Source organism: Cryptomeria japonica, chromosome 10 (assembly GCF_030272615.1).
Source record: "Cryptomeria japonica chromosome 10, Sugi_1.0, whole genome shotgun sequence".
NCBI classification, from domain to species: Eukaryota; Viridiplantae; Streptophyta; class Pinopsida; order Cupressales; family Cupressaceae; genus Cryptomeria; species Cryptomeria japonica.
In genome coordinates this window covers 550061331-550087980 of record NC_081414.1, presented here as the reverse complement: position 1 = coordinate 550087980, position 26650 = coordinate 550061331, and the positions used below count along the sequence as shown (strand labels likewise).

The 26650-nt window shown below is 37.3% G+C and overlaps 1 protein-coding gene and 1 long non-coding RNA gene across 9 annotated transcripts in view; both read right to left on the bottom strand.

The window, feature by feature from the left end:
* LOC131060753 (uncharacterized) lies at positions 1 to 23178 on the bottom strand. 7 transcript variants are annotated; one of them, XR_009110428.2, is made up of 6 exons: positions 22821 to 23178; positions 20219 to 22089; positions 19815 to 19894; positions 1080 to 1260; positions 863 to 996; positions 1 to 707 (listed from the first exon to the last, which is right to left on the bottom strand). XR_009110428.2 is itself a non-coding variant. In XM_057994128.2 (5 exons), exons 3-5 carry the CDS (start codon positions 1239 to 1241, stop codon positions 425 to 427), a joined length of 579 nt encoding a protein of 192 aa, XP_057850111.1. In that variant the 5' UTR covers positions 1242 to 1260; positions 19815 to 19894; positions 20219 to 23178; the 3' UTR covers positions 1 to 424. The 7 variants fall into 7 exon arrangements, 4 of the variants coding, with proteins under 4 accessions (XP_057850111.1, XP_057850112.1, XP_057850110.1 ...); XR_009110431.2 differs by having other exon boundaries at positions 20219 to 22098; positions 22832 to 23178; XR_009110429.2 differs by having other exon boundaries at positions 22832 to 23178.
* Positions 23179 to 23729: 551 nt separating this feature from the next.
* The window catches only part of LOC131060754 (uncharacterized), a 60568-nt gene continuing 57647 nt past the window's right edge, over positions 23730 to 26650 (bottom strand). For both annotated transcript variants that reach the window (XR_009110432.2, XR_009110433.2), the window contains exon 4: positions 23730 to 23866. This is a non-coding gene — a long non-coding RNA (uncharacterized LOC131060754). The remainder of the gene's footprint in view (positions 23867 to 26650) is intronic.

Sequence of the window (26650 nt, the reverse complement as noted above, 5' to 3'; positions counted from 1 at the left end):
TGAAAGTATAACTTGCACTTTAGATTATTGTGGGTATTAATGCCGAAATACTTACCATCTCCAAGGGTAAAAAGGAAAAATAAACATCTGATAATGACTTAGGAATTTTCATTTGTGATAATGTCTTCAAGGACCTGCCTCTTCAAAAATATTCCACCGTTTATTGCATCCCTACCCCCTACGAACTAACCAATACACTTTTAACAAGATGGTGAAGCTATCACTTTGTCATCCAAAACACTTATCCTTACAAACAAGAATTATAAGAGATTATAAAGAGAGGCTTAGGCATTCCAGTGAACATATCATCCAATATAAAGCAGTGACTGCAGGAAGCCAAAGATGAAAGCTCAATCAATGAAACAAAATGAAACCTGACAAAAGGAATCCTTCAAAGATTATAGAACAAAGATCAATTATTATATTACAAATTTATTTCATCTATTTCTGATGAAGCATGAATTCTTAAGTCCTTTGAGCTGCTCTCTGCATGAGAATTCAGAACACACATCTCAATCTCATTATCATCTTCAGAGTCGAGATTGTCCGCATCTGAATCACTTGAAATGTCTATGCTGTCATCAAATTCTGTGGAGTTTTTATCAGCCATGCTGATTGGATCCACTGCAGATTTATCTACAGATGGTGTGTTCAAGTTTGTACAAGATGTCGATTCATTAATATTACCACCACTGGAACAAGATGTTCTGACAAGATAAGAACAAACTTATAAGGTATCTTTAGATAGTTGCATAGAATCTGACCAGTTAAACAACATTACAGAAAAAGCGTCCAACAAATGTTCTAGACAATGATTAAAAGTATCTAAAGTTTGTTCTCAGGAAAAACCATTGAAGCTAACCTTATCAATAATTCTGACTGTTGGTCTGGAGAGCAGTTTGCCACATTCAATTCAGCATGACAGTCAGTACAATACATTTGCTTGTACCATTTTAGCAATGTTCTCACACCAATATTTTGATGGCGGAACCATACCTGTTGAAGAGAAACAGAGCTATGACATACAACGTTCAAAAGTTTTCATTTTAAAGTAAACAGATAAATGAAGGTAAACTCACATTTGATGTTCGACTTTTAATTGGAGCAAGGAAAAGTCGGCCCGGCTCACTCTCAAGAGGCTTTGGTGGAAGACTCATGAAATATTTATCAAAACAGTTCACTAGATCTTTTTCTCCACAGCATTTCATTTCTTGAAATGAAGTCCTATTCTTGTATTTCATTGATCGACTCTCATCATATCTGCACATACATGAACGTTTATACAAATTTACATGGACTAAATAGGAAAGGGGAAAAAGAAATAGAATTGAATTTTCAAATTCAAGGGGAAATCTATAATGAGATAACCACTTTAAAAATTAATAGTTCTAGCATCTAAATGCTTAACATGTTGAATACAAAACAATTCACTCAAGAAAAAAGAAACAATAACTAAGCACATAATTCTATACATGGTAAAAAAAACCTTGGAATCAGGAAAAACTAGGCAAGCCAAAATTTTGAATTAGGCTCCCCACAGATAACTGGGCACTAAACTTACATAATTCATAATATAAACTCAAATGATATGCAAAATACTGACTTCAGAGAACTCGTAGGTATCTTTCTAGCAGTTTTAGACCAAACAAGGAGTACAGTGCATATCATGGTGTCATATATGATATGATGATTGATCATCTATCATCATCATATAAACTTACAAATCTATAAAATACTTTATATTTTTTTCCTCCAACTAAAGCTCCTCGATGGTGGCGCCCTCAAACTCAATGGTGAAGATTCCTCCTTAGGAACAATATCATTCTTAAGTATATCATGATCATTGATCCATACTTTCCATCAAAACAAGATAGAAACTAAGGAATAATGCAAATAATTTACTATTCTACTTGGAGATCCAAATGACTATTGATATGGATGAATTACAGAGCTATTCACAAAGAAACGAAGTGCTGAAATGAAAAGAAGCAAAATAAACCATAGCTACAAGACTTAAAATTGGCACAGATTTGGTGATGAAACAATATTGTTAAATATATAAGATTATAAATATTGTGTGTGTTTTAAGGTGTACAAAACTCAGGGATTATAATACCCATAGCATCAAAACAATAATCAAAAGTATAACTATGGTTGAAATGAGCTTGAACCACTCAACCTAACATCTATAGCTCTATGGTGGGTCACATGCTCACATTGGAGATAGGTCCTCGATGCTGATGCATCCCTGATATTTGCATGTGTATTAACAACATCAACATCCAAGGGTTTTAATTACGCTCTCCTATGCCATGGTTATCACCTCTACCTCAAGATCAACCAGATCAACCTACACAAAGTCAACCTTAGGATGTTATCAATCAACCTCCTCTAATAAAATGTAGTATAAATCAGAGTTTTAGGATTTTTTTGCAACAAAAAAGAAAGTTGCATTGAACATAGACAAGATCATTCAACATTTGCACCAACAATCTTATCATGCTGCTTAGAGTGTATGTGCTCAAACATACTCCAATTACATTCACATCTTGAGCATTGCTGGTTAGCTCAAGACACACATGACAATCCTCTAAAGATTTGGCACCTTCGCACCGAGTATCTTCCACAATACAGATAAAAGGAAAAAAAGAAAAGGAACTCAATTTCTTGTCCAACAAAAACATAAAAAATGTAAAGAATTTAAACTTTAAGTAACCTTAATCATATTTTGGCCAGCTGCAATGTTGTTTGAATTGCCTTACAGAGATCCCCTGGCACAAATCTAAAGATCTCAATCTCAAAAATGATCCTTGCTCTAAAGTGAGAATCTACTTCCATCTACTCTGACTATGTAAAGTTCATTCAAAATCTTGTTATTGACCTTGAAATTCGAGCAAAATTGGAACATTAGATTCAAAACTAATCAGTTACATGTAAGGGCATGTCATTAACATAAAAAAATGTAAAAAATTTTAACTTATAGCATGACCGTAATCAACCTTTACCCAGCTACAATATTGTTTGAGTTCCCTTAATATATTTCACACACAGAGGTCCCCTTGCGCAACAATAAAGATCTTGATCTCAAAGATGATATTTGCTCTAAGCTGGGAATTTGCTTCCATTTTCTCTATGACCATTTAAAGCCCACTCAAAACCTTGTCATTGGCCTTAAAATTTGAGCAGAATCAGAACACTAGACTGACAAAATACTAAATAATCAGTTTCAAATAAGGGCCTATGAAGTTGATGGTCCTATCATAAATCAATGATATCTCATATGGGAGATATTTCTCCTCAACCCACCATTGGTGGATCTATGGCCTCCTTGGCCCTATCCACGTCCTCATACATAGCTCATTGAAAGCTTCTCCCCGTTAGCAACACAAAGGAGGACAACTGAAGGCTTTGTGAGCTACAATTAAACAATAACATAAATACATAGCTAGATAATGGATTTAAGAAAGGAACATCAAGTAATAAACAAATATAAATACCATACATGATAAACTAGTAAAATGAGAAAATAAGATGATATAAGGACTTACATCTATGATCTCTTTCATCGCAAGCTATAAATTTTGTTCATTTAAACCCCACTCAACCATTTTGATTCTAATAGTGGTCATATCTTATTAAGATTGAGACCAATCTTCACTAATAAACATGTGTTCTAAGGCAGCCTTTGAACAAAGCAAAGATTGTGATTTGATAAAGCTTGTTTGTGTATTGCCTAATTAAGTTGAAAGCCCAAGCATGGTTATATGTATTTTTGCAAATGTTTCTACTCCACAAATGCTTTGATCCATGGGAGTTTGCCAAAATCCTCCAACATAAATTCAATGTAATAAGCTAAACATGAAGTCCAAAATATAGATAGGTGCTTCTCTATGAAATGTCTCCCTATAGCAACACAATTTGCTACATTGTCTATGATGACATGCACAACATTTGCCTCACCCACCTCAGCCACAATTTCCTCTAAAATCTATATTTTTAACTTTCCCCGAAGCATCATTGTAGTCAAGGAAATTAGTATCCCTTGAGGAAGAAACATGGAAATTCAGTAGCATCATGTTTCTCCTATTTATCCAACCATCAAACATGATGGTACAACCCTTCCTCTATATATCACACTGTTCATTGAAAATGGAACTTTTTCACTAAAAATCGTGTCCTTAATCTCAACATTAGGGGCTTTGAACCCTACCCTAGCAACAACATCTACTATATTTCATCACTAAGGGGACCTGTTGATGGGTGTTTAATGACCACACCAACACAAAATAAAAATGCCAAAGACACTTTATCCTCTCTTGAGCAAAATCACCTTTTATGCTAAGATTGCAAAAGTTCATAAAAGTGATTCCAAGGTTCCTACGCAAACTTGCGACTTTATGATGGATATAGCTCGTTTGGTATGATGTATGTTGGTAATCCAAGGGGGGCTTACGCTTTTGTTGTTCTTCGATCACAATGAGGATTTGGAATGATGCACTCTCTAGGAATGTATGCTACGAAAGATATAGCTATGAAGGTTCTCATTTTGGATTTTGGATCACGAAATTCAAAAAAAATGGAAAAAGGATTGGGTTAAGGATTCTATTCTACTCCTAAGAATTCAAGAGATGGTGAAAAATTGGGTGAAATCAAATCACACTTAGGTTCACCAAAAGAAACTAGACAAAGTGGGTGCAATCTTCAAAGGTTGGGCTTATGATTTTCATATTAAGGATAGTGTTGAGACTATGTAGCTTCGGTAAGATAAATGATTGAATGAGAGACTTCATTCATCTCTCATTCAATCATCTATTCTATCGATAAGACTACAAGCTAATGGTAGACATCATGATTGATTGAACTTGTTATAATCATCTTTATATGCATTTCATGTTTCAAGTATTTCTAATCTATTAGCGATCGAGATATGATCGTATTTCTTATGCAGAGATTTCAGTTATATTTCTTATGCTGTGAATGTGATCGGGTCTGTATATCTATTATAGTTGTCATATGAAAACGCTAATTAGTGTCGTCATATGATAACTATAATAAGTTATCTTATAAACTTGCTTTTGCTCTTATACCGATCCTCTATTTGATTTACATAATCGAATTACACTTATCATGTTTGGTATCAATTATCATTATTAGCATTAAGAATAAACCGATTGGTTATCGGTTAAAATGATAATTAAATTGCATTGGAAATAAACCAATTTGTTATCAATTATGATTATGATTGAAACAGCATTAGACATAAACCGATTGGGATCGGTTATTAATAATTATTCTTTATGTATCAGCATTTATGTAAACCGATAGTTATCGTTTTTTCTTAATGAAAAGGCACCTCTCTTGGATTGATCAAGACATGTCTTGATCGGACATGTCAAGAGACATGTCCAGTCAAGGCATGCCTTGATCTTTCAAGGCTATGCCTATATATTTGCCATGAAGGATGTTATAGTAAACATCGAAATCAATAAATGTGTTGTGACCATTTCACACATAGCCCCATTAAAATGGGGACCCCCTCTTTTTTGCTTTCGTTTTGCCTGTTCTTCTCTCTGCTTTTAGGATTTTGAGTAAGTGAGTGAGTCCTCTGGACTAAGGTTAAGCCTTAGGAGTTGCCTTTTGATATTTTCAAGCCGAGTCCAATCTAATTTTGAAAGATTATTAAGCATCCTAGCTGAGATTGCAATTTTGAAATAACCTGAGTCTGTCAGGAAGTTGAGTATGTCTCAGGATGGGTCCAGTCAAGATTTTGAAGGCAAATTCAAGTTAGGTCTAGGGGTTAGCATTTTAATGATGGAATTATACATTTTGTCTGGGCAAACTCTAACCAAAATTTTGGAAGCAAGGTAACCGATTCCTGGACTTAAAGACGACCTAACCCTGCATGATGAAGTGATTTCAAGACCTAATTTTTGGGTATTTTGGCTTATAAGGGCAAAATCGCTCCTGTCCCTCTCTCAGGGACCAGGGCGAAAGTGATATTTTATGCATCTTGGTTATTGACTTGTTTTAATTGTTTTGTGCAGGGTCGCCAGGGGATATAATCGAAAGTGAATTGAAGATTTTGAAGATTTTGAAGACTCAAAATGACAAGTTTTTAAAGGTTAGAGACCAAATCGCTCCTGTCCCTCACTGAAGGACCAGGGCGAAATGGTTTTCTTAGATCATTTTGGGCCTTGGTTGATCGAACTGAAGCATCAAGGACGCAATGAAGGATGAAATGAGCATAAAGGAGTATCCAGACTTCGTCGTTGGCAACGAAAGATTGAACTTTGGGCCTAGCAAGACAAGTTCGCTCCTGTCCCTCACCCAGGGACCAGAGCGATTTTCCTCAAACACACCTTCTTGGACATTTTTTTTTGGATTTGGACTTTTGTTCATAACTTGCGAAATGATGGTATCTTCCCCAGCAAAGGAAATTTGAGTTGAAAATTGTAAAGACTTGACCTTAAGGACCAAAATCGCTCCTGTCCCTCACTGAAGGACCGGAGCTTGAATTCCAAGTTTGCCTTGTCCTTGCAAGATTTAAATGATTTCGGGATTTGAGAAGGACAAGGAAAGTGTGTTTTATTCGTTGAATATAACTTGAATCGACCGCAATGGAGAAAATCGATCCAAATTAGCTTAGGCGCTCCTGTCCCTCTCTCAGGGACCAAGGCGAATTTCAAAGGTAGCTCCTGTCCCTCTCCCAGGGACCAGAGCGATTTTCTCAAAAGACAAGTTTTTGGCAAAGGAAAAGCAAGTTTTTCGTTTGAGATGAGTAAAGGAAGGCATAATCGATCCATTGAAGATAATTTTGAAAGTTTGCAAAACACAAGGGGAGCCTATAATGGCCAAGGCGCTCCTGTCCCTCTCCCAGGGACCAGGGCGAAAAATGCATTATCAAGTCTTCCCTTCCAAATTTGGTCGAATCCAGACCAAGGCACAAGGTGGCGATGATATTTGAAAAGGCTTCAAGGGAAAACAAAGTTGCAAAGACCGCAAAACTGGACGAATAATGGCCAAGGCGCTCCTGTCCCTCACCAAGGGACCAGAGCGAAATACTCAAGTATGCCTAATTTTATAATGCCACTTTCGTTTCCAACATTCAAGATGGAGTAAGCAATGACGTTTTTCGCCTTGAAGGCAATTGGAAGTTGACACGATCAAGGGTTTGTACCAAGAACTAAATGGCGCTCTTGCCCTTCACTCAAGGACCAAGACGATTTTCATAAAAACAATCATTCCCTTCCAAAGCCACGCCAAAGCAAGGTTGTACAAAGTCAAAAATGTCTTTCGGAGGGCGATGAACAAGGAACCAACCCTAAAAAATTGACTAACTTAAGCACAAATGCAAAATCGCTCCTGTCCTTCACTGGAGGACCAGGGCGAAAATCCTAAAAGGATCAATTTTGCCTTGAGAAAACAAGCAAAACATGCATAGAACGAGAGATGATGATCATTGCCTACCTCACATCATGAATTGGTGATTTGGAAAATGAAGTCCAAAGATAAAAGGTAGAGCGCTCCTGTCCCTCACCAAGGGACCAGAGCGAAATCTTCAAATTTGCCTAGTTGCCTAACATTTTGGAGTGCTACTTTCGTTTGCAAGACTCGAGATGCATTAAGGAACAATGTTTTACGCCTTGAAGATAATTAGATATTGATATGATTAAGGATTTGTGCCATGGATTAAAAATCGCTACTGTCCTTCACTGGAGGACCAGGGCAATTTCTATAGAATCAATCATTCCTTTCCAAAACCACGTCAAGGCGAGGTCATGCAAAGTCAAAAATATCTTTAAGAAGATAATGAACGAGGAATTAACCTCAAAATCAACAATTTTAAGCTCAAAAGCAAAAAATCGCTCCTGTCCTTCACTGAAGGACCAGGGCGAATATCCTTGGAAGAGCTCATTTGGTATTGGAGAAACGAGTTTGGCATGCATAAAACAAACAAGGAAGATCATCGATTGCCCTGCAACATGAATTGGCGATTGGAAAAGACAAGGACCAAGGGCAAAAGGTGGATCGCTCCTGTCCCTCACCAAGGGACTAGGGCGAAAATGTTTTAAGATATAATCCTCCAAAGATGGAATAAATCAAACTCAAGGTTCCAAGCGAAAAGGCCATTTTGGACGTCCAGGATAAGACTTTGAACGTGAAAAGCGAGAAATACAAGGCTAAAATGCATGGGCGCTCCTGTCCCTCTCCCAGGGACCAGAGCGATGTTGTTGATGTCCCAAATATCTCCCATGCTTAGACGCCAAATTTTTTGAATTGCATTAAATGCTAAATCTGCTAAAACTTTGGAATATTTTTTAATTAAAATGGGCATTTAATGAGTTCGCATAAGGCATTTAATAATTAATTTAGCTTTTTAAAAAATCGAAATTTTAATTGCAAAGGCATTTATATTAATTATTATTAGATTAAATAAAAAAGGGAGAGCGCTTGGGATATTATTTTTATAAAGGTCGGCCTCCTCTTTTATTTAATTTTTGTTTCTTTTAGGCTTATTTTCCAAGTCGGCCTATGGGCAATTGCAATGCATGAGCGCCTATATAAGAAAGGTACTTTGAAACATTTTGATCCATCATTCAATCATTGTTTACATGCGATTTGGAGAAGCAATAGAAGGAGCGAAATCTCATCCAAGGAGAAGTGCGAATTTTGATCCAAGAAGAAGTGCGAATTTTGAACCAAGAAGGAGTGCGAACTTTGTTGGAGGTTGGAGGTGGAGCGAGTTTTCCTCAAGGCATTGAAGACCCAAAGGGTGGTGAAGTTGATGAAGGAGGCGCCTTTGCTAGAAGACTTCGATCTTCATTTTGCCTAGCGAATTTCTTAATTTTTGCATCGTTTTTTAGAGCTAGTTCTCAAAGAGAGGTATGGTGAAGATCTTCCTAGCCCAATTTTCAAATTTTGAAATTTTGAATTTCCAATTGCGTAGTCATATTTAGGAAATGATAATTCAAAGATTTATCATGAAGTTTCCTAAATTTAAAGCTTAAATCCAATCTATATTTCTACATTCCAAGGTATATTGCTCATTATGAAATGTTGTGTAGGTGTCAAGATGGCGACCCCAAAGGCGAGAGCATCCACCAGTCGTCCAGCCCTCATGAAGGAAGATCAAAGGAATGAAGAAATGGAGACCAAGATCGTGTCAAAGTGGAGCAACATTGGAGATACCAACTTGGGAAACTTCAGTGTGAAGAAGTTTCGAGAGGTCCCTTACATTGGAAAGCCATCACCTGTCGCAAGGAGAATAATTGAAAGTGGCATTATCAAGGCGGCCGGCTTCCCTCCAGCAGTCCAGTGCCATGAGCTGATGATCGAGTGTGCCCGCCATTATGACCCACAGTCCAGATCGATCGTGTCCAAGGAAGGAAACACTTTGGCTTATCTTTCAGATGAGGCTATCAGTGAAGCTCTCCATTTGCCGGAACATAAAGATATGATTTACAAAAGCTTGGAAGGAGCTAGATCCATGTACGAGGATGATCCAGACACTTGCTTGAGCATCATCAACAAGAATTGGTTACTCAAAAGTCGTCCTCGCCTGAGCAAGATTCCCAACACACCACATAGGATCGACTTCCAGGAGGAGTACAGAGATTTGATAACCTTACTCAATCGAGTTACAGGGGCTCCTCAAGCCTTCTATTTTGAGAAGTGGATGTTCTTCTTCATCCAAGTGATAGTTCAAGGAAAAGGAACAATTCATTGGGCTAGAATTATTAGCCATTGCTTGGACGTGCAGTTGAGAAGACTGAAGGCTACCAAGTCATTCCACATGAGCTCATACATCATATATGCCTTGATCAAGAGTTTTGAGTATGCAGGACTACCTCACAGAGGAGCGATTGGAAGAGGACCTGGAGAAGTCAGAGTTTGTGACTCTTATGTTCATTTGCATCATCCACCTGGGAGTAATTACAAGTTAGTCAATGATACCTTCACAATGAACATCACCAGGACACTGCAAGGCGGGATTCACAATCGGCTATCTCAAGAGGCACAAGAACTTGTAAAGAGGTATGGTGCTTGGTTTATCCAATTCCAGAAGTTTACATATATTAGAGTTCATGGGTGTCCTTCACCTCCATATATGTTGCCAAGATATCCGACAGACAGGATAGTACTACTTGAGGTGACTAGGCAGTTGGCAGCTTATGCGAAGGCATTCAGACACAGGCATGGAAATGGGATTCCTGTACCTATCATACTAGGGAATTCAGTTGAGGTATGTCCTAATGCTCCAGCTTTAGATGATGCAGAAAGAGAGTTGGCCTTATATTCATTTTCATTCTTTTCATTAAGGGAGAATTTTGATCCTTATGGGTATATAAAAGAGACAGTTGGTAGAAAATACAAGCATGAATGTCAGGTAGAAGACTTTTGGATGAATCTCTCAGATGATTTAGAAGTAAAAAGAAAAATGCATTCCAGATTGCCTTTGGATTTCATCAGGAAATGCAAAGTTTACAGAGTGGCCGATCAAGCTCAGGACAGTGGCAGGCACCTCCAGTCCTCTTATGATAGAGAGGACAAGGCAGTAAAGATAGATTGGAATGAACCTGAGATTGTGGACTTGAAGACTTTGATGGCTCCAGTTTTGTCCTGTACTCGCAGATGGGTTGATGTGCAACATCAAAAGTTGAGAGAGCAAAACATACCTATGACTTTTACTTTGGAGGAAAGGTCAGCAGAGGGAGGAGCAAGCGCAAGTGAGGGCCATCCTCATCCTAGAAGCACAAGCGAAGGCAATCCTCACCCCAGAAGCGTAAGTGAAGGCAATCCTCATCCTAGAGGTGCGAAGAGGAAGGAAAGACCTGAGAAAAGAGAATCTTCCAAGAAGAAGCAAGAAGCCAATTGAGATCGCTCATCCGGCACATCTTCTCGACAAGAGAAGAGGACACTTGAAGTGGAGGAATCTATGGAATCAATGGTTCAGAATGATAAACATGAAGAAGGACAGGCATCTCAACGTTCATCAAGTCAATCTCCCCAGGTCAATGAGCTACATGAAGACAAGAATGATGCAGACCATTCATCGAGCTATCCAGGTCCTTGAGATCATCCACAACCTAATGATAACAGTAGCCGCCTTTGCTCATACTAAGGATGTTATCATTCCTGTTCTTCAAGTAATCAGGCAAACACCAAGGAAGACCTTAGCACAAGAAAAGATAATGGATGGAGGAGCTCATAATTTACTCCAGTGGTCTACTTTACTCCAGATGAAGGAAGTTCTTTTCGAGGACACCAACGCCAAATGCAATCAAGTGGAGGAGGTCATCCATCCAATCCAGGACAAGGTGTTTGGGGTTTTATGTACTATTCTTAGCAGAAGGATCGAAGTTGAGACAGATGTGGATCTTCAAGAGTTGGAAGAAAGGGTCAAAGTCATCTTTTGCAAAGATGAGAATGTTATTTCAGATGAGCAAAGAGATCAAATGTTTGCTACTATGCTCCTGATTGAGAAAATCAAGGAACTCGAACCTGAATGGGACGCAGCTCTTCTCAAGGCCTTTGATCAGATTATTCACTTGGAGGAACGAATGAGGAATCTTCCCGAGATTCCTATTGCTGAGATTGAGGGAATCGTGTCCAGATTCATTGCATATGCTAAAAAGGAGCATTGGAAAGGGAATAAGGTTCTAGAAGAGAGGTTGTTATAGATGACATGGCACCTTAATTATCATTGGTCTATGTTTCCTAGATTTTTGTGTCAGATTAAATAATTGGCTATGCATTTAATATTGTTCAATAAAAAGGGAACTTTTGTAATAAAACCCTAATTAGGGTTTAGGTGTCAGAATCTCAGCCGTTGATCTTCTTTTGATCTGGGCCGTTCATTGTAATTGAGGATGCTATATATACCCTCATTTATTTTCATTTTGTAATTAGAAATAGTGAGCAATAAGAAATAGTTAGAAGTTTAGAGTTTTTTTGGAGAGAAGAAAGTTATTTTGTAGCAAGATTGAGTTTTGAAGAAAGAGTTTCAAGCAATTGTTGCCTATTTTGGCTTTGAGATCAATAAAATATTGAAGTTATGGTGTTTTATTGCAATTCTTGTGGCTATCTTCATGGTTGTTTGTTTTCTTGAATCATTCTCAGTCGAAGTAGTATTTAAGTTTGAAGGACTAAGTGTTGGGCTTGATTTTGGTGAGATTCACGTTCCAAACCACTAGCTTCTCACTGATTGTAGGAACGCCTTGTGTGGTCAACTGGAGAGACTTGAATTGTTTAAACCTTCAATCGTCATTGAGCTTTGGATATGTGCCTTTGTGGTAGTGTCCATGATCCTTGATGAATTGAAAAATCATTTGTTACCTTAGAAGATCGCATCAATTTCAGTTAGGTTGTTATTTCATGGCAATATTGAAATTGGTAGAATCTTGCCAAGTCTAGCCTACATTGGGTCATTCTTAGGATTAGATTAGAATTTACCCCTTGCAAACCCTACCTTTGATCTTTTTGAGAACTTGTTAGTTTAGAGAAATCTTGTTCCTACAGCTCGGAGGACGTAAGGCCCCTTGATGAAACAGCATTCACAACGACCACTAGTGCTTATCCACACGTAGAGACCCTACATAAAAGAACATTGGAGTCACCCTGATTGATCCTTTTTTGCGACATCTTCAGCAATCAGAGGCTTTATTCAAGAGAGGATAAGGTACCCTTGGGTATTTTATTCTGTGTATGATTGTGTACAAAATACACGTCAACAAAATGTTATCTACAGTAATCTGCAATATAAGAAGGAACGGTCAATAAAACAATAAAAGATTAAATATATTCCTTAAGCATTGAAGTAATTCAATAAGAAAGTAAAAGAATATCTAAATTCTTACAACTTCAGATTTTGAACATAAATTTGAATTACATTTACATGGTATTGTTGAAGTGTTTTTTATGACAGCGTCAAACATAGAATAAAGTTGCCTAGCGTTCACTTCACTCTCTCTCTTGATCAAAGTGCGATTGTCTGCTAAGATTGTAGGAAGATCAGAGTCATCAAACAATCGACTCCAAGGTTCCTTTATGCTACGGACGTGACTCAGTTGGCTGATGTGATTGCTGGTAATCCAAGGGGCCTTACATGTGCATCATTCTTTCACTTCTTTGCTGTGGCTGGAAATCCATCATCGGATATGACAATTCTGCGATGCTGCTGCTTCGAACAGACTAAAATGAACTGAAAGAAAAGGGAAAGGGTTCAAAAGGATCTAAATCTACTCCTAAGGGCAGTGATAACAATGAATAGTGCTCTGGTGGACAAATTCCAAATAAACCAAGCTCTGCTTCGCCAAGATCAACTACAACTCTGCAAGAACCGGTGCAATCTTCTGGGGATGCTAGAGGATTTTCAAATCGGGAAAGTACATTTGAATACCCAAAAACGGCGCAATCCAAACGACCATCCACAATCAAACTTAGCGCAAATTTAAGGGGTTCAGGCTAACTTTACACTGCAACTTACAATTAGCAAGATGCAAAAAGTATGAACCATGGAAATTCATCAAACACCATTACATTCTCCATTGAAATCAGAGCACTATACTACTTCTACTCTAAGTGAGGAAGGTGAAACCAAGCAAGCTTTGAAAAAAATAATTTAAGTGGACACCATCAGAGAACAATGTTTCACTATTATTATCTCAAAACTTATCGCAACAATTTCATACAAGGCTCCCTCCCCCTTACAAATGAGGGGGTCACCCCCTTACATAGGCCTCAAGCCATGATTACATGTAAAAACCCTAATTAGGGTTTGCCCTAAAGATTCCCCACTCAAGGTGCAACAAGGTGGGAGTCGACAATTAATAACCCATTATGCCCATGTACAATTAATTTAAAAGAGCCTAAAATAGCGCCCACTAGCACATTAAATGCACCACCTCCTTCAAATTCGCCCAACATGCGTTGAATATTCATCCATGCAAAAATCACCCCATTATGTCATAAATGCTCCATCATTTCCACAAGCGGCGGCTGCATGCAAAAGGAATTTAATTCAACATGCAATGACCAGGTTGCCATTTGGTCAAATATTCCGGCAATGAATGCGCCACCATACTACCATGCATTCAATAGATCCTCGCCATGCAAATGGACTTTGCCGTCGTATATCCGTTCTTGCACATCTGGAATTGTTGGAGAGGGAAAATTCGATTCAGGAAGAATTTTCTTGAAGTCTCCTCAACTTTCCTTGCTTGAAGAAGGTTTTTCATCAATTCTGCACATTTCCTATTTTTTAGGAAAATTTCCAAATTAGGGTTCCGCGGTCTAGGAGAGAGAAAAATCTCCTACGAATCCAAATCTGTAAAACTTTTGAAATTTGGATGTGATTTGATGCCTGAGAATGGATTTTTCAAATTTTTCCCTGGAGGGGAAATTTCTTGTTCAGTTCATCCCTGATTCCTTCCTTGCCTTAGAAATTTTATGTTCAATTCATCCTTGGGTGTATTTCTTCCTTGCTTGGAATTTTGTCCCGAAGGAAGGAATTTCCAATACTTAGCCAAATTTTCATCTTTTTCAGGAACTCTGTCATGAAGGAAGGAATTTCCAACACTTAGTCAATTTTTCACCTTTCCTAGAATTATGTCCTGAAGGAAGGAATTTCCATTACTTTGTGAATTGTCCTTGTCTCCTTTTCAAAATCCCTATTTTTAGGGATCCTCCTAAAATTTAGGAGTCAGTTCATTGGATGGAGAATTCTGCCACGATTCTGAATCTATAAAATTTTCCACACTCAGTCGAGATTCGGTATCTAAAAATAGCAAATTCAAAAATTTGCTCGAGGGGAAATTTTTTTTTTTTATTCCTCCTTGACTCCTTGGATTCCATGCCTTAGGCAAAATTTCAATTTTTTAGCTTGGCCGGAATTTTCATCATGTCCATGGATTCATGTATTTTTCCACTTGTGAATGCCTTCTTGAATTCAGCGCCCCAACCCGACCTTGGGCACATTTTGGCTTTGTCCATGGACTGATAGATTTTTCCACTTGTGAATGGCATCTTGGTTTTGGCGCCCCAGTCCAGCCTTGGGCGCATTTTCACTTTGTCCATGGACTAACAGATTTTTCCACCTGTGAATGCCTTCTTGGTTTTGGCGCCCTAGTCCAACCTTGGGCGCATTTTGGCTTTGTCCATGGATACATGGATTTTTTTTTCACAAGTTCCCGGCTCTTCGTCAGGATATAGATATGAAATATAACATTTAAGTATAAGTGGCATCTTCAATATGTCTTTTTCCTTTCATCTTCAATATGTCTTTTTCCTTTCTTATACTTTAAGTTATATTTCATATTATTGTCAGGATGTTTGAGAGTGGTTTCAGGTCCATAGGAATCATAATGCAAATTCTGGAATTTGGAAGATCTTCCAAATTTCCAGACTTAGTCAAATTTCAGGCCATTTTCGGATCAGGATGACATTGGTGGATTGATGTGAATTTTTGGACTTGGATGATTTTGCATGCTTTCCTCTTCTGGAATAGGAGTTCCAAACCTAACCATTTTTTGACCCAAATTGTCTGCCTTCTGACTCTTCCGGATTTAGAAATGGTCTTCAGGAACATTCAGTCTTCAGCGTCTTCAGAGATATTCAGCTTTCAGTGTTTTCCTGTGAAGATCCTGCCAAAAATAGATTTTCCCAAATAGTAAGTGTTTCAAAATGTCAAGGTTTGGGCAAAATAGGTCAGAAAAGCACTTACTAAAAATAGAAACTTACTAAAAATAGTAAGTTTAATTTTGGCAAAATTAGACCAATCCGGGACTCAGTAAAATCCCCAAATAATAGGAACTTTCTAAAAATAAAAAGTTGCTCCATTTTGGCTCAAATTTTACTGGGAGGTTCCTTAAAGGGTCCTAATTCCAGTTGTATGTTCAGTTTTTCCAAAACCCTAACAAAAACCCCTAAAATCTAGGACAGAAGGCAAAAACCCTAAAATTCACAAAACGAGTCCTAGACTTAGTCGAATTCGCTCAAACAAAAAGCAAATTTAATCAATATGACCCCCAAACACTTGCAAAGCAGAGAGATTGACAAGACTGTTGCGAAAAGACCACAAAAACGCAAGCCAAAAAACCGGGAGGGCCTAAAAAGAAGGGGGTCCCCATTTGCAATGGGGCGATGTGTGAAAACGTCCCAACAGGTATCAGAGCGAGGTTGATCGAACCTAAGGCATTCAAAATTGAGAAGTTCAAATCGAGGATATAAACATCACATTTCCCATGGCTAATGCTATCAAATTTGAGGATAGACTTGAAGGAGGCGATAATTTCTCAGCATGGAAATTCAAAATTAAGATGCTTTTAAAAGAGAATAAAGTTGAATCATTTGTAAGAGTTGAATCTAAAGAACCAGAGAATGAACCTGACAAATCGACATGGATTGAGGGAAATGAAAAAGCCATGAAGATCATAGTCAAGGGAGTGAGAAATCATATTATGCCAATATTAACAAAGCATGAGACTACCTACCATATGTTCAAAGCACTTGAAAGTGCATTCGAGATAACCAATGCAAGTAGAACCTTGGCTCTAAAAAGGGAAATAAATCATATAAGTATGAACAAAGGAGAGTCAATCAATGCATACTTTATGCGGATATCAGCCCTAAGGGATGAACTGGCAACGCTTGGATATGAGATCCAAAGCAAAGAGCTAACGCTCATTGCTCTAGATGGGTTGCCTAGTACACGGGAAACTTTCGTCCAAGGCATTAGTGCAAGGGCTAAATATCCGAAATTTGAAAGGCTAAGAGCAGATGTCTTCAAGAGGAGTCAAAGTTAAATAAGAAGGGGATCAAGCAAAAGAACATAGATGAAGATCTCCATGTTCTAAACACAAACTCCAACAAGAAAAGCAAGAAGAAACATTTCAAGAAGAGAAAGAACCGACGTGAGAAAGGGTCATCTAAGAAAGACATCTCCCACATTCAGTGCTTTAGGTGTGACCAATATGGGCACTATGCAGCAAAATGTCCGGATAGAATCAAACAACAAGCTACATTTGCAAAAGTGAAAAGGGAAGAATTATTGGATCAATATGGGCATGTATTTTACTCTACCCTCTCTAGCCAAGTATCCAATAAATCTAACACCTGGATCATTGATAGTGGGTCTTCAAGACACATCACTGGGTATAGAGAATTATTGGATTCCATGTTAGAAGAATTTGATGAAGAAGTAACCATTGGTGATGACTCTGCACATCCAGTGAAAGGCGTCGGTACCTGCACCATTAAGCTGAAGACAGGCATGTCCCTCCAACTCACCGGAGTCCTATTCGTTCCCAACATCAAGAGTAACTTAATCTCTGTATCTGCACTTGAAGATAATGGGTACAGAATAACCTTCATGAATGGTAAAGTTCTAGCATGGCCACAAAACTCTTCCATCAAGAAGGCTAAAACCATAGGGCATAGAAAAGGCTATTTGTACGAGGTATGTATTGAATCTAACCTAACCCTACTTCATGAGATTGCAGATTCTAATGAAATTTGGCATAGAAGATTAGGTCATTTAAACTTTCGTGCTTTATGTTCAATGGAAAAATTAGTAATTGGTCTGCCTAAGTTAAAACAATACCATTCTAGTACATGTAAGGGGTGTGCCCTAGGCAAAAATACTAAGAGTTCCTTTCAGAAAAGTTCTAGGAAAACAAGCAATGTTTTAGAACTAGTTCACTCTGACCTATGTGGGCCAATGTTTGTACCATCATTAGGAGGGTTCCTTTATTATGTAATATTCATTGATGACTTCTCCAGGAAGACCTGGATCTACTTTCTTAAACGTAAAGAATCTGAAGAGATCTTCAAGAGATTTAAGGAATTCAAATCTCTCTCTGAAAACTCTTCCGGAAAGAAAATAAAAATCCTAAGGACTGATAATGGGAGGGAATATACCTCAGACATTTTTAAGGAATTTTGTAAAGAAGTTGGGATTAAGAGGGAGTTCACTGTTCCTTACAACCCCCAACAAAATGGGGTTGCTGAGAGGAAAAATAGAACCATTGTAGAAGCAGCCAAAGCCATGCTTCTTGATCAAAACTTAGAAACTCATCTTTGGGCAGAAGCCTCCAACACTGCTGTATACATACAAAATAGATGTCCTCACTCCCACATTGAAGACAACTCTTGAAGAAGTTTTCACCAGGATAAAGCCCGATATCACCCACTTTAGGATATTTGGATGCCTTGTTTACTTTCATGTACCTAAAGAGAAAAGAACAAAACTAGAACCCTCTGGAAGAAAAGGAATCTTTGTTGGATATAGTGAAACCTCTAAAGCCTACAGAATATTTGTGCCTGGACATAGCAATATTGAACTTAGTAGAGATGTAATATTTGAAGAAGACATAGCCTTCAAAAGGGCTAAATACTCTATTGAGTCAGAAATCTATGCTCCATCTTCAGACCTAGAAGAGGATCCCACTCCTTAGATTCAGAGGGAGTGTTCAGAAGAAAATTATAAAAGCATCCATGGAGCAAAAATGCTAGATGATGCTAAGCAGGAAATCTCTTCATCTCTACTATTCCATGTGCCTTCAATGATGAGAACATGCAATAAATTAAACATGTTGAGGGGAGGACCAACTTTCATAGGTTGGTGAAGGAGAAGCTTAAAGGACCTCAAACTCTAAGTAAAGAGAACATGGATAGGGTGGGCATCTCCAGGCACATCCGGAAAGTAGAAAAGGGGCAGATTCAGGTTGACAAATGTGTGACTTAGAGTAAGTACATCTTGAAGGTCCAGGTGGTCCATATGTACTACAATAAGCAATCTCACATTGCCTAAGATTTCATAAGTTAAAAGGTTGGTGGACAGATATCAGGTGGTACAGAGTACCCAGGATGTTGTGCCAAAGTTGCAGGTTGAGGTTTTCAGAATGGCTAACTTTAGGTATTATCATTTTTCGAAGAATGGCTATTCTTAGATGACCTTCTAGAAGGTTTCTCTTAAGACTTTATATATTCGGATGAAATGTACTTGAATATTTCCTTGTTTTAGAGATTTTATTTCAGACAATTTTGTATTTAGAGCTTTCTTTAAGTGCAAGCATTCTATTATCAGCTACGTACTTCAGTAGTTTGCTTTTACGATTATGTTTGTATTGCAGTTTTTGTTGAAGCAGTTAGTTTAGCTTTGTATGCAATTCCCTTTATTAGGTTTGCACAAAGCTTGTTTTTGTTTCCAATTCAATTCTTATGCACTCACTTTTTCTACTCTCTACTAATTGTAAGTCGTTAGTAAGTGGTTTGGTTAGTTTGAAAAGTATTGAGTGATTGTTGCATGGGAAATTTAAGGATTATTTAAAACCATTGTAATCTATTGGAAAAGACATCCAAGCATATTTATCGTAAAAAATATTATAGCCTATGTTTTTCTCTACAACGTATAAGTGCTAAATTTCTGCAGGTGATATCAAAACATCCAAAACATAAAACAGTTGGTTGTTATGAGAGTACTGAGTATTTATTCTACATGAGGAGATCAAGGAATGATCGGGCAAACATTCAATCAGTTTGGTTTGGCATTTTTTGACTTTATTTTGTTGCATTTTATGGTGACCACAGATTACTCTTCTGGCAAGCAATAAGGTTTTGGATTTTTTTTCTTTTGCCTCAGAACAGGAGTGTCTACACACAGGTTGTTTAGTTGTATCTGCTCAAATGCACTAGTATTTCTGTTTGAAAGGTCAGAAAAAATAAAAATAATGCCTTAATATATCATGCCAGAAAATCATACAAACGAATCATTTGTTCTATTTTTCATGATTTCCATTGCCACTGGTTCTACTCACTAATAGATGTATGATGTATGGCAGGGGGCATGGAACAGCAGGGGGGTGCACAGCAGGCAAGTGGGGAGGCGCTGAAAACTCTGCAGAAGAAAAATTACCTCCACAATCATAAGCTGTGCAATATTGTAACATACATAAATCTCTCAAGCATATAACAGCTAGTTTTATACATTAAATAACAAGAAAAGCAAGTAACGGCTAGTTTTTTTTTGAAAAAGAAAATAGTGAACATGAAAACTAATGCCATTATCATATGCATTTTTATGGTAAAACAAAATGACAGAGCAGGATGCAAAATATTCTTTATTGAACAAAATAAACATCAGTTCTTTGGAAACATGAACAGAAAATACATTTGCAACTATTTTCTATATAAAGAAAAAGATGAAGGGTTTAGAATGTACTTTTCATTTGTTATCTGGCAAACTTGCTCATCTTTAAATTCTCTCTGAATCATAGAGGGGAAAAAGATATCACCAGGGCGTTTATCCACCCATCCTTAGATCGTTTCCGATCCCCCTTGCTCACTTCTAACTGAAGTGGCCCGGCCCTCCGTAAGGGTTAAGAGAATGGTTACGTCAAGTCATGTTGGAACTGGTGTAAGACCCTACAGTCATAATCAATTACACCCTATAGTTGTCTGCTAACTGGTATAATTTCCTGACTAGGACTATATCTGGATTCTTAGAACTGACAAACACTACATGCAACTAGTGCACCTTGGCCAAGGATTTGTCTACATGTTTTTGTGAGGCTCAGTTCCACCCTATTCGACTTGCACTTTTAATTTATTAGCAAAAATAAGAAACAAGAATTCCACCAGTATTTTCTCATGGTACTTGTGAGGTTAATACTTTTATCTCGCGCTTACAAGTTAATCTTCTCCTGGCTAGGTGTAAACCCTTATTTTAAATTTACCATTCATTAATTAAATTCTCGTTATTTTCTTGTTGTGGCAGAGGTTCCTACTGAACAGTAAATGATTATATTACCATTCATTAATTAAATTCTCATTAATTTCTTGTTGTGGCAGAGGTTCCTACCGAACAGTAAATGATTACATAAAGAAAGCCAGTACTTGTATTTACGAAGGACCCCTTCAGGAACAACAACACAAGAAATAGGAAAGAAAGAACAAATGAAGAAGCTTGTTGAGTTACTAAGGAAAATCATCTAGCTAGTTTTTCCCAGGAGGAAACTATACTTAAAACTTAAGACCTCTTCGTAGTCTTAAGCTAATGTTTCTTGCAACAGTATATATATACTCTCTACTGAGAGAAAGAAAGATATCAGAGAGTCCACGTGCTTGGAATGCGAAGAGTTTTGAACAGCAAGAGTAATGAACAACGTGGCTAGCAGAGAAGTCTTGGCAACTACAGTGGCTGGCTGCACTTCCTCATACTGCAGATGAATTTAGGAATTGCGGAGCTTTCATTCCATTCTCTTAGTTCTTTCGTCCATCATAGAGAAATATCAATAAAATACCAAAGCTGCCAAAGAAGAAAAGAATGCCCCTCAAACCGAAATTCGTTTCCCTAAATATGCCCCACCACCCTAATGTTTTACGGGAGGGAAAGTTACTATGATTCCGCCATTCCTCCGTCGTGGCTCTAGAAGGCAGAATTACGTCCGATGGAAATTAAAAATTTCTTTAAAAACTTCATAGCCCCTATACTACTATTCGAAAATATAAAAGTAGCCCGATAAGGTAGAGGATATAGCATTTAATCGAGAAGGTTCAACATTTAATAAAATTAGATTTTAAAAGAACGTATAAGGTCCAGGAGAGATTAAAAGAATAAGTCTTAGAATATTTTTTTTTTTATAATAACATTAAATTAACTAATAAAGTTAATAAATATTTATCTTCTTTTAAAAAAAACAATTTAAAATTTAATAACAATATATCTTTATTAGGATTATTTTACAATTGATCAAAGTATATATTTTATCGTAAATATATACGGAGTCGACTTTCGCAACTCAAAAACATGTCTAATTAAGGTATTAATTAACACAATAATAGAAGATACATAATAATGATTTCGCAACGCAAGAACAAAGGTTCGACAAACGAGTTGGAGCAAGTCGGAGACACTAACGGACATAATTTCCATGGTCCTAATAGGGAAAACTAGGTTGACAAGGTCACACTAGCTGACATTAGGTAGTACATACCAGTCTTATATTCCATTCAATCATTAACCATAACCAATTCACTTCCCTCTTTCCCGGTGATATCTTTTTCCCCTTCTTTTTGGAGGCCAAGTCATTCCTACATCCACTTGTCCAAACCAGAGTAGTTAGTCCATCATCTCGATAATTCAACCTTAATGTTTATATTCGTTAAATCAAAAGATGAGTTATAACATTACTTTACGTAAATGAACATCACAACATTTCATATATTTATAATATTCAAAAAATAAGAAATAAAGCCATTTTCAACTAGGGCATCATTGTAAAACCGAATACCACTGTTACCAAAACCAAAACCTTGTAGGGCATCAAAATCATTGTTTCAGTAACCAATATCCATCTAAGGCACCAACACAACTAAGTATCAAAATAAGAGTATATAGGAGGGGATGTGACAAATATAGAGACTTTCACAAGACATATGGTAGTCGGTAAAATACAAGCAGTACTGAAGAAGAAAGACATGAAGAAATCATTGCCCAGCTTGCTCTTTGACAAAATTCTTTTGCATCGTCCGATTTATATGTAAGACATGCAGAAATTGTGGACCAGCTTGCTTTTTTGACAAAATTCTTTTGCATCTTCTGATTTATATGTAGGACATGCAGAACTGTTGACAGCTTTCTTTTTAGACAAAAACCCTTTGCATCTTCTGATTTATATGTAATTTCACATTTATGTATGATAATCAATTTTCATGCTGGTCCTTAAAGTACTTCCTCCAGGCAACCAATGATCTTTATATGATCAACTATGCATATATAAATTAGATATTGCATCTGAAAACTTATTGCAAGATGAACTTACTGCCAAAATACCTCGCCCTTCTCATTAAGAATTCGCTGAAATTCGACATATGTGGTATTATAGAGCTCCATATCTCCGTATATGTTGAATTTATGAATAACATAATAACAAATTCGTCTAGATAGTCCTTGTGGTGTTGATGGCTGATTATCTCGATGCTGTAGTATCTCTTCCTCTGACAAGCAATGGTCTTCATCAGTCCTCCTCCTTTTATTTTGATTAGCACCATTGGCCAAGCTGTGTTTCATTGCCTCTATGCATGCTAAACGAGCCTTCTCAAAAAGAGCATCTTTGCTTGCATCCACAATTGGACCATTGTAGCTCCCAAGCACAGCTAATCTTTTATGATGGAACTGCAGAATTCATACAAAGGCCCTAAACATTGCTTTTAGACTACATGTCGAAAGAGGATCAGTTCAGCATATTTATATAGATATGACATTCTTAAAAATGATTATGCATCATGGACAATTCTACCATATAATCTATGTACCTCTCTGAAGGGAAAAGATCACCATTACGCTTTTTAACCATGCAAAAAAATTTGACCAAGCTTTCAGCAAATTCAGGCAAAGGAAGTTCCTCAATATCTATCTCTGGTAAGCCCTGAAATTTCCTCCATTCTAAATAATGTCGCCTGAAGATTTCAAAGGAAGTGTTCAAACACCCATTAAATCAGTATAAACAATTATAACTTCTAAAATCCATCTTCTACACAAATGCAATTCACAGAAAAACTATATTTTACACGTTAAAATGTACAAACCATTACTCGCTGTTAAAAGAACACGAGAAAAAAGTTAAAAACATATGGTAAATTCACATGCCCTCAACAAGAATTGCAAGAAGCCCAGAGTAAAACTTCTATGATTACCTAGCCCATAGATCAGTCTTCAAGCTCCTATTTTCTCCACCTTCTTCTATTTTTGCTGGTATACCCATATCTATATCACGATACTTGCTCTTGTTGCCAGCTGATTCAATAATTTCAGGAACTGTTTCGCACTCAGAACTGCAGACAGTAGAATTGCAATCCTTCAATGTACCTACAACAATGACACTCCTTAACATTTGTACTTGTAAAATATTCATCTTGAAACTTTATACAGGACATCTATGAAATTAGTTTTGAAGCTTAGAACTATTAAAATGCTGAAACAAACAAAACTAATGAAATAAAAGTTTTCGCATCAAAAGACTACCTTTACTTGTTTGTTTACCAATCCTTGCATAGCTATTTTGCACTGCCAATTTTAGAGATGAACCATGGGAACTACCAATTTGCCGCCTCTTGCTAGATGAATGCTTCAAATGTTTGGGTGCAGATATTGGAGAGTGTGAAGGAAAAGGCTCTATTTGAGGCGGCATAGGTGCAGGAAGGGATATTTGAAAAACAGAGCTTTCTGGCATTGCCACTGAAGGGTGTTCAGGAGGCAGTGACTCAGAATCGTGGTCTTTGTTCCAGACCACCATAGAATCGTTGAGAATAGCATGTGGCCGGAAGTGTATGCCATTTACCTTGCCTTGCACAACTGCATCTAGTATTTTGGAATTTTTCTTCTGGATCACCATTAATAAGAATCCACAGAAAAAATTCAGTTTATAGCCTTTAAGCTTCAATAATCCAACTTACAGGTATCTTATTAGGGCTTGCATTTTCCTTAATTTCTAACATCTACTTTCTAAAAGTCAAACTTCATGACTGAAAGCTAACTTGTCAATGTGATACAATCTACAACATCAATCATATCTAGAAATTATCAATCATGCAGCAGCTAATGCATGTCAAGACATGAAATCAATTCATTGTAATTATTTACCTCCATATACAATTGATATAGATTCCTACAAACCTCCTAACCCATGATAGCTAAGAAATACATGTGAATAACTCTTTTGAGCATAAGCATTGCTATAGGAATTTGACCACCGTGGAAAGCCAAAGAAAGAATGGAAGATTGAACTTATACTGATGTTCACAAATAACCAAAAGAGGTCAATGGGACTTCAGAAGTTCAAAATCTCATAAATGAGAAGAACTGGAGCACAAACACCCTAAGCTATGAAGAGTGAAAAGTAACTAAAACCAGACACAAGAAAGATGGACAAATGAGAGGGGATAAGTCTAACATTGTTAAACCCCAAGTAGAAGAAATAGTAAGAGTGAAGGACCCTTCAAAGAAACACTGAGAAAATTAAAAATCAAGCAGGAGACCATTAAAGAGGACTCACATTGTTATATATCTGTGGTAAGGCTTAGACCAGAAGAACCAACAGCATCATCTATCACTGCAAAAGCAACCGGGCAGAATTTGAGAATGCTCATATGGGAATGACCAAGGCTAAGGGGACTAGATTGAACAATCCTAGGAGAATGCCAAGTAATCGCTCTAGAACCTCTTCAAAAGCCCAGGGCCTGTAAAACTCTGTTAGCAAAGAAAAATTACTAATTTGAGTTTTTTATTTATGGCCCGTGCTAGGGGCAGGGAAAAAGTGAAGTTGCTGATAAATGTGCCGGTTCAATATAAGAGTTTGCCGATTATGTTTTGGCTCCAAATTTGGCACAATCACATAGAAAAGATAGAAAAAATATATATATAAAATTATTGCCAAATAAAGAAAATTAATAATAATATGCATAAAATAAACAAATTAACAACAAAATGCTACTAATAGTTGATAATACAATGCCAAATGTAAAATGATTAATCAATTTGGTATGAATTATTTGTTAAAAATTGGATAACACTAAATAAGCTAACGATCAATGCACAAACTACATAGAGCACAAGAAAACTCAAAATGAATCATCATATTGATCTCCCTTGATAACTTCAAAGGCATTATTTGGTTCATTTGAACCACAAACAGCAGCAGTGCCAATCAATCCCACTAGTTGCTGTTGATAAGGTTTCATCCCCAGGCATTCATGAACGGTCAGGGTGATTTGAGAGTTCATATAGGATTTTTCCCTTTTTGTGTTGTCCCTTAGAGTCCTTTTAGGTTTTAGGGTTTCTGATTTGTGTTTTGATGTTCTAATTTTCTTTTCTTTTCTTTTTCTCTCATTAAAATTTACTTTTTATGGGTGTTTTAATGTGATTTTACCCCAGGTATGAAGTAACCTACTAAGATACCCCTTGAGTTTGTCACTGATGAATGCAAACCATACCTAAGAAGGGCCTCATGCCCAAGGCGAATCAGGGGCATTTCTAGGGCAAACTCAACCTAGAATTAGAACTAATTTCAAACCGGGTATGGGATTGGAAAGAGATCCCAGTAATGGAGGGAGAAAGGCCTCGATGCAAAAACGAAGAAAATACCAAGGAGGTTGGGGCACTTTGGTAGTAACTCTGAAAAAGAAACACCATCCTACTGATTTGTCTTCATCTGGGAGTGAATTGATTACATCCACAGATAATTTGATGCCTTTCATGCCTGTAGTAGGCTAAACAAAGGAAGTAATCAGCCTAATCCTAGCAGTCACTTGTAAGGATCTGTCTCTAATACTAATAGACTTAAACAAAAAGGACAAGGCACCTTTGATCAGAATCTCAAAAGGTGGATAAAGAGTTGGTCAAGTCACTGTATAGACAATGGTATCTCCCCCAAAACTCATAGTTCATAGGACAATTTAAATAGATTGCTCCTCAATCTCAACCTCCCAAAGGAAACAGAGACTGCAAATCCTATAACCTCATGAGATACGGTGATCAATCTCAATGTATAACTAGTCGGATCACACCTTCAGTTGGCCAATCCTAACGAAATGTGCTAGATGATGCTAGAGTAGTCGTGGCGAAAGACAGTGCCATCTACTGTCCATTAGAAAT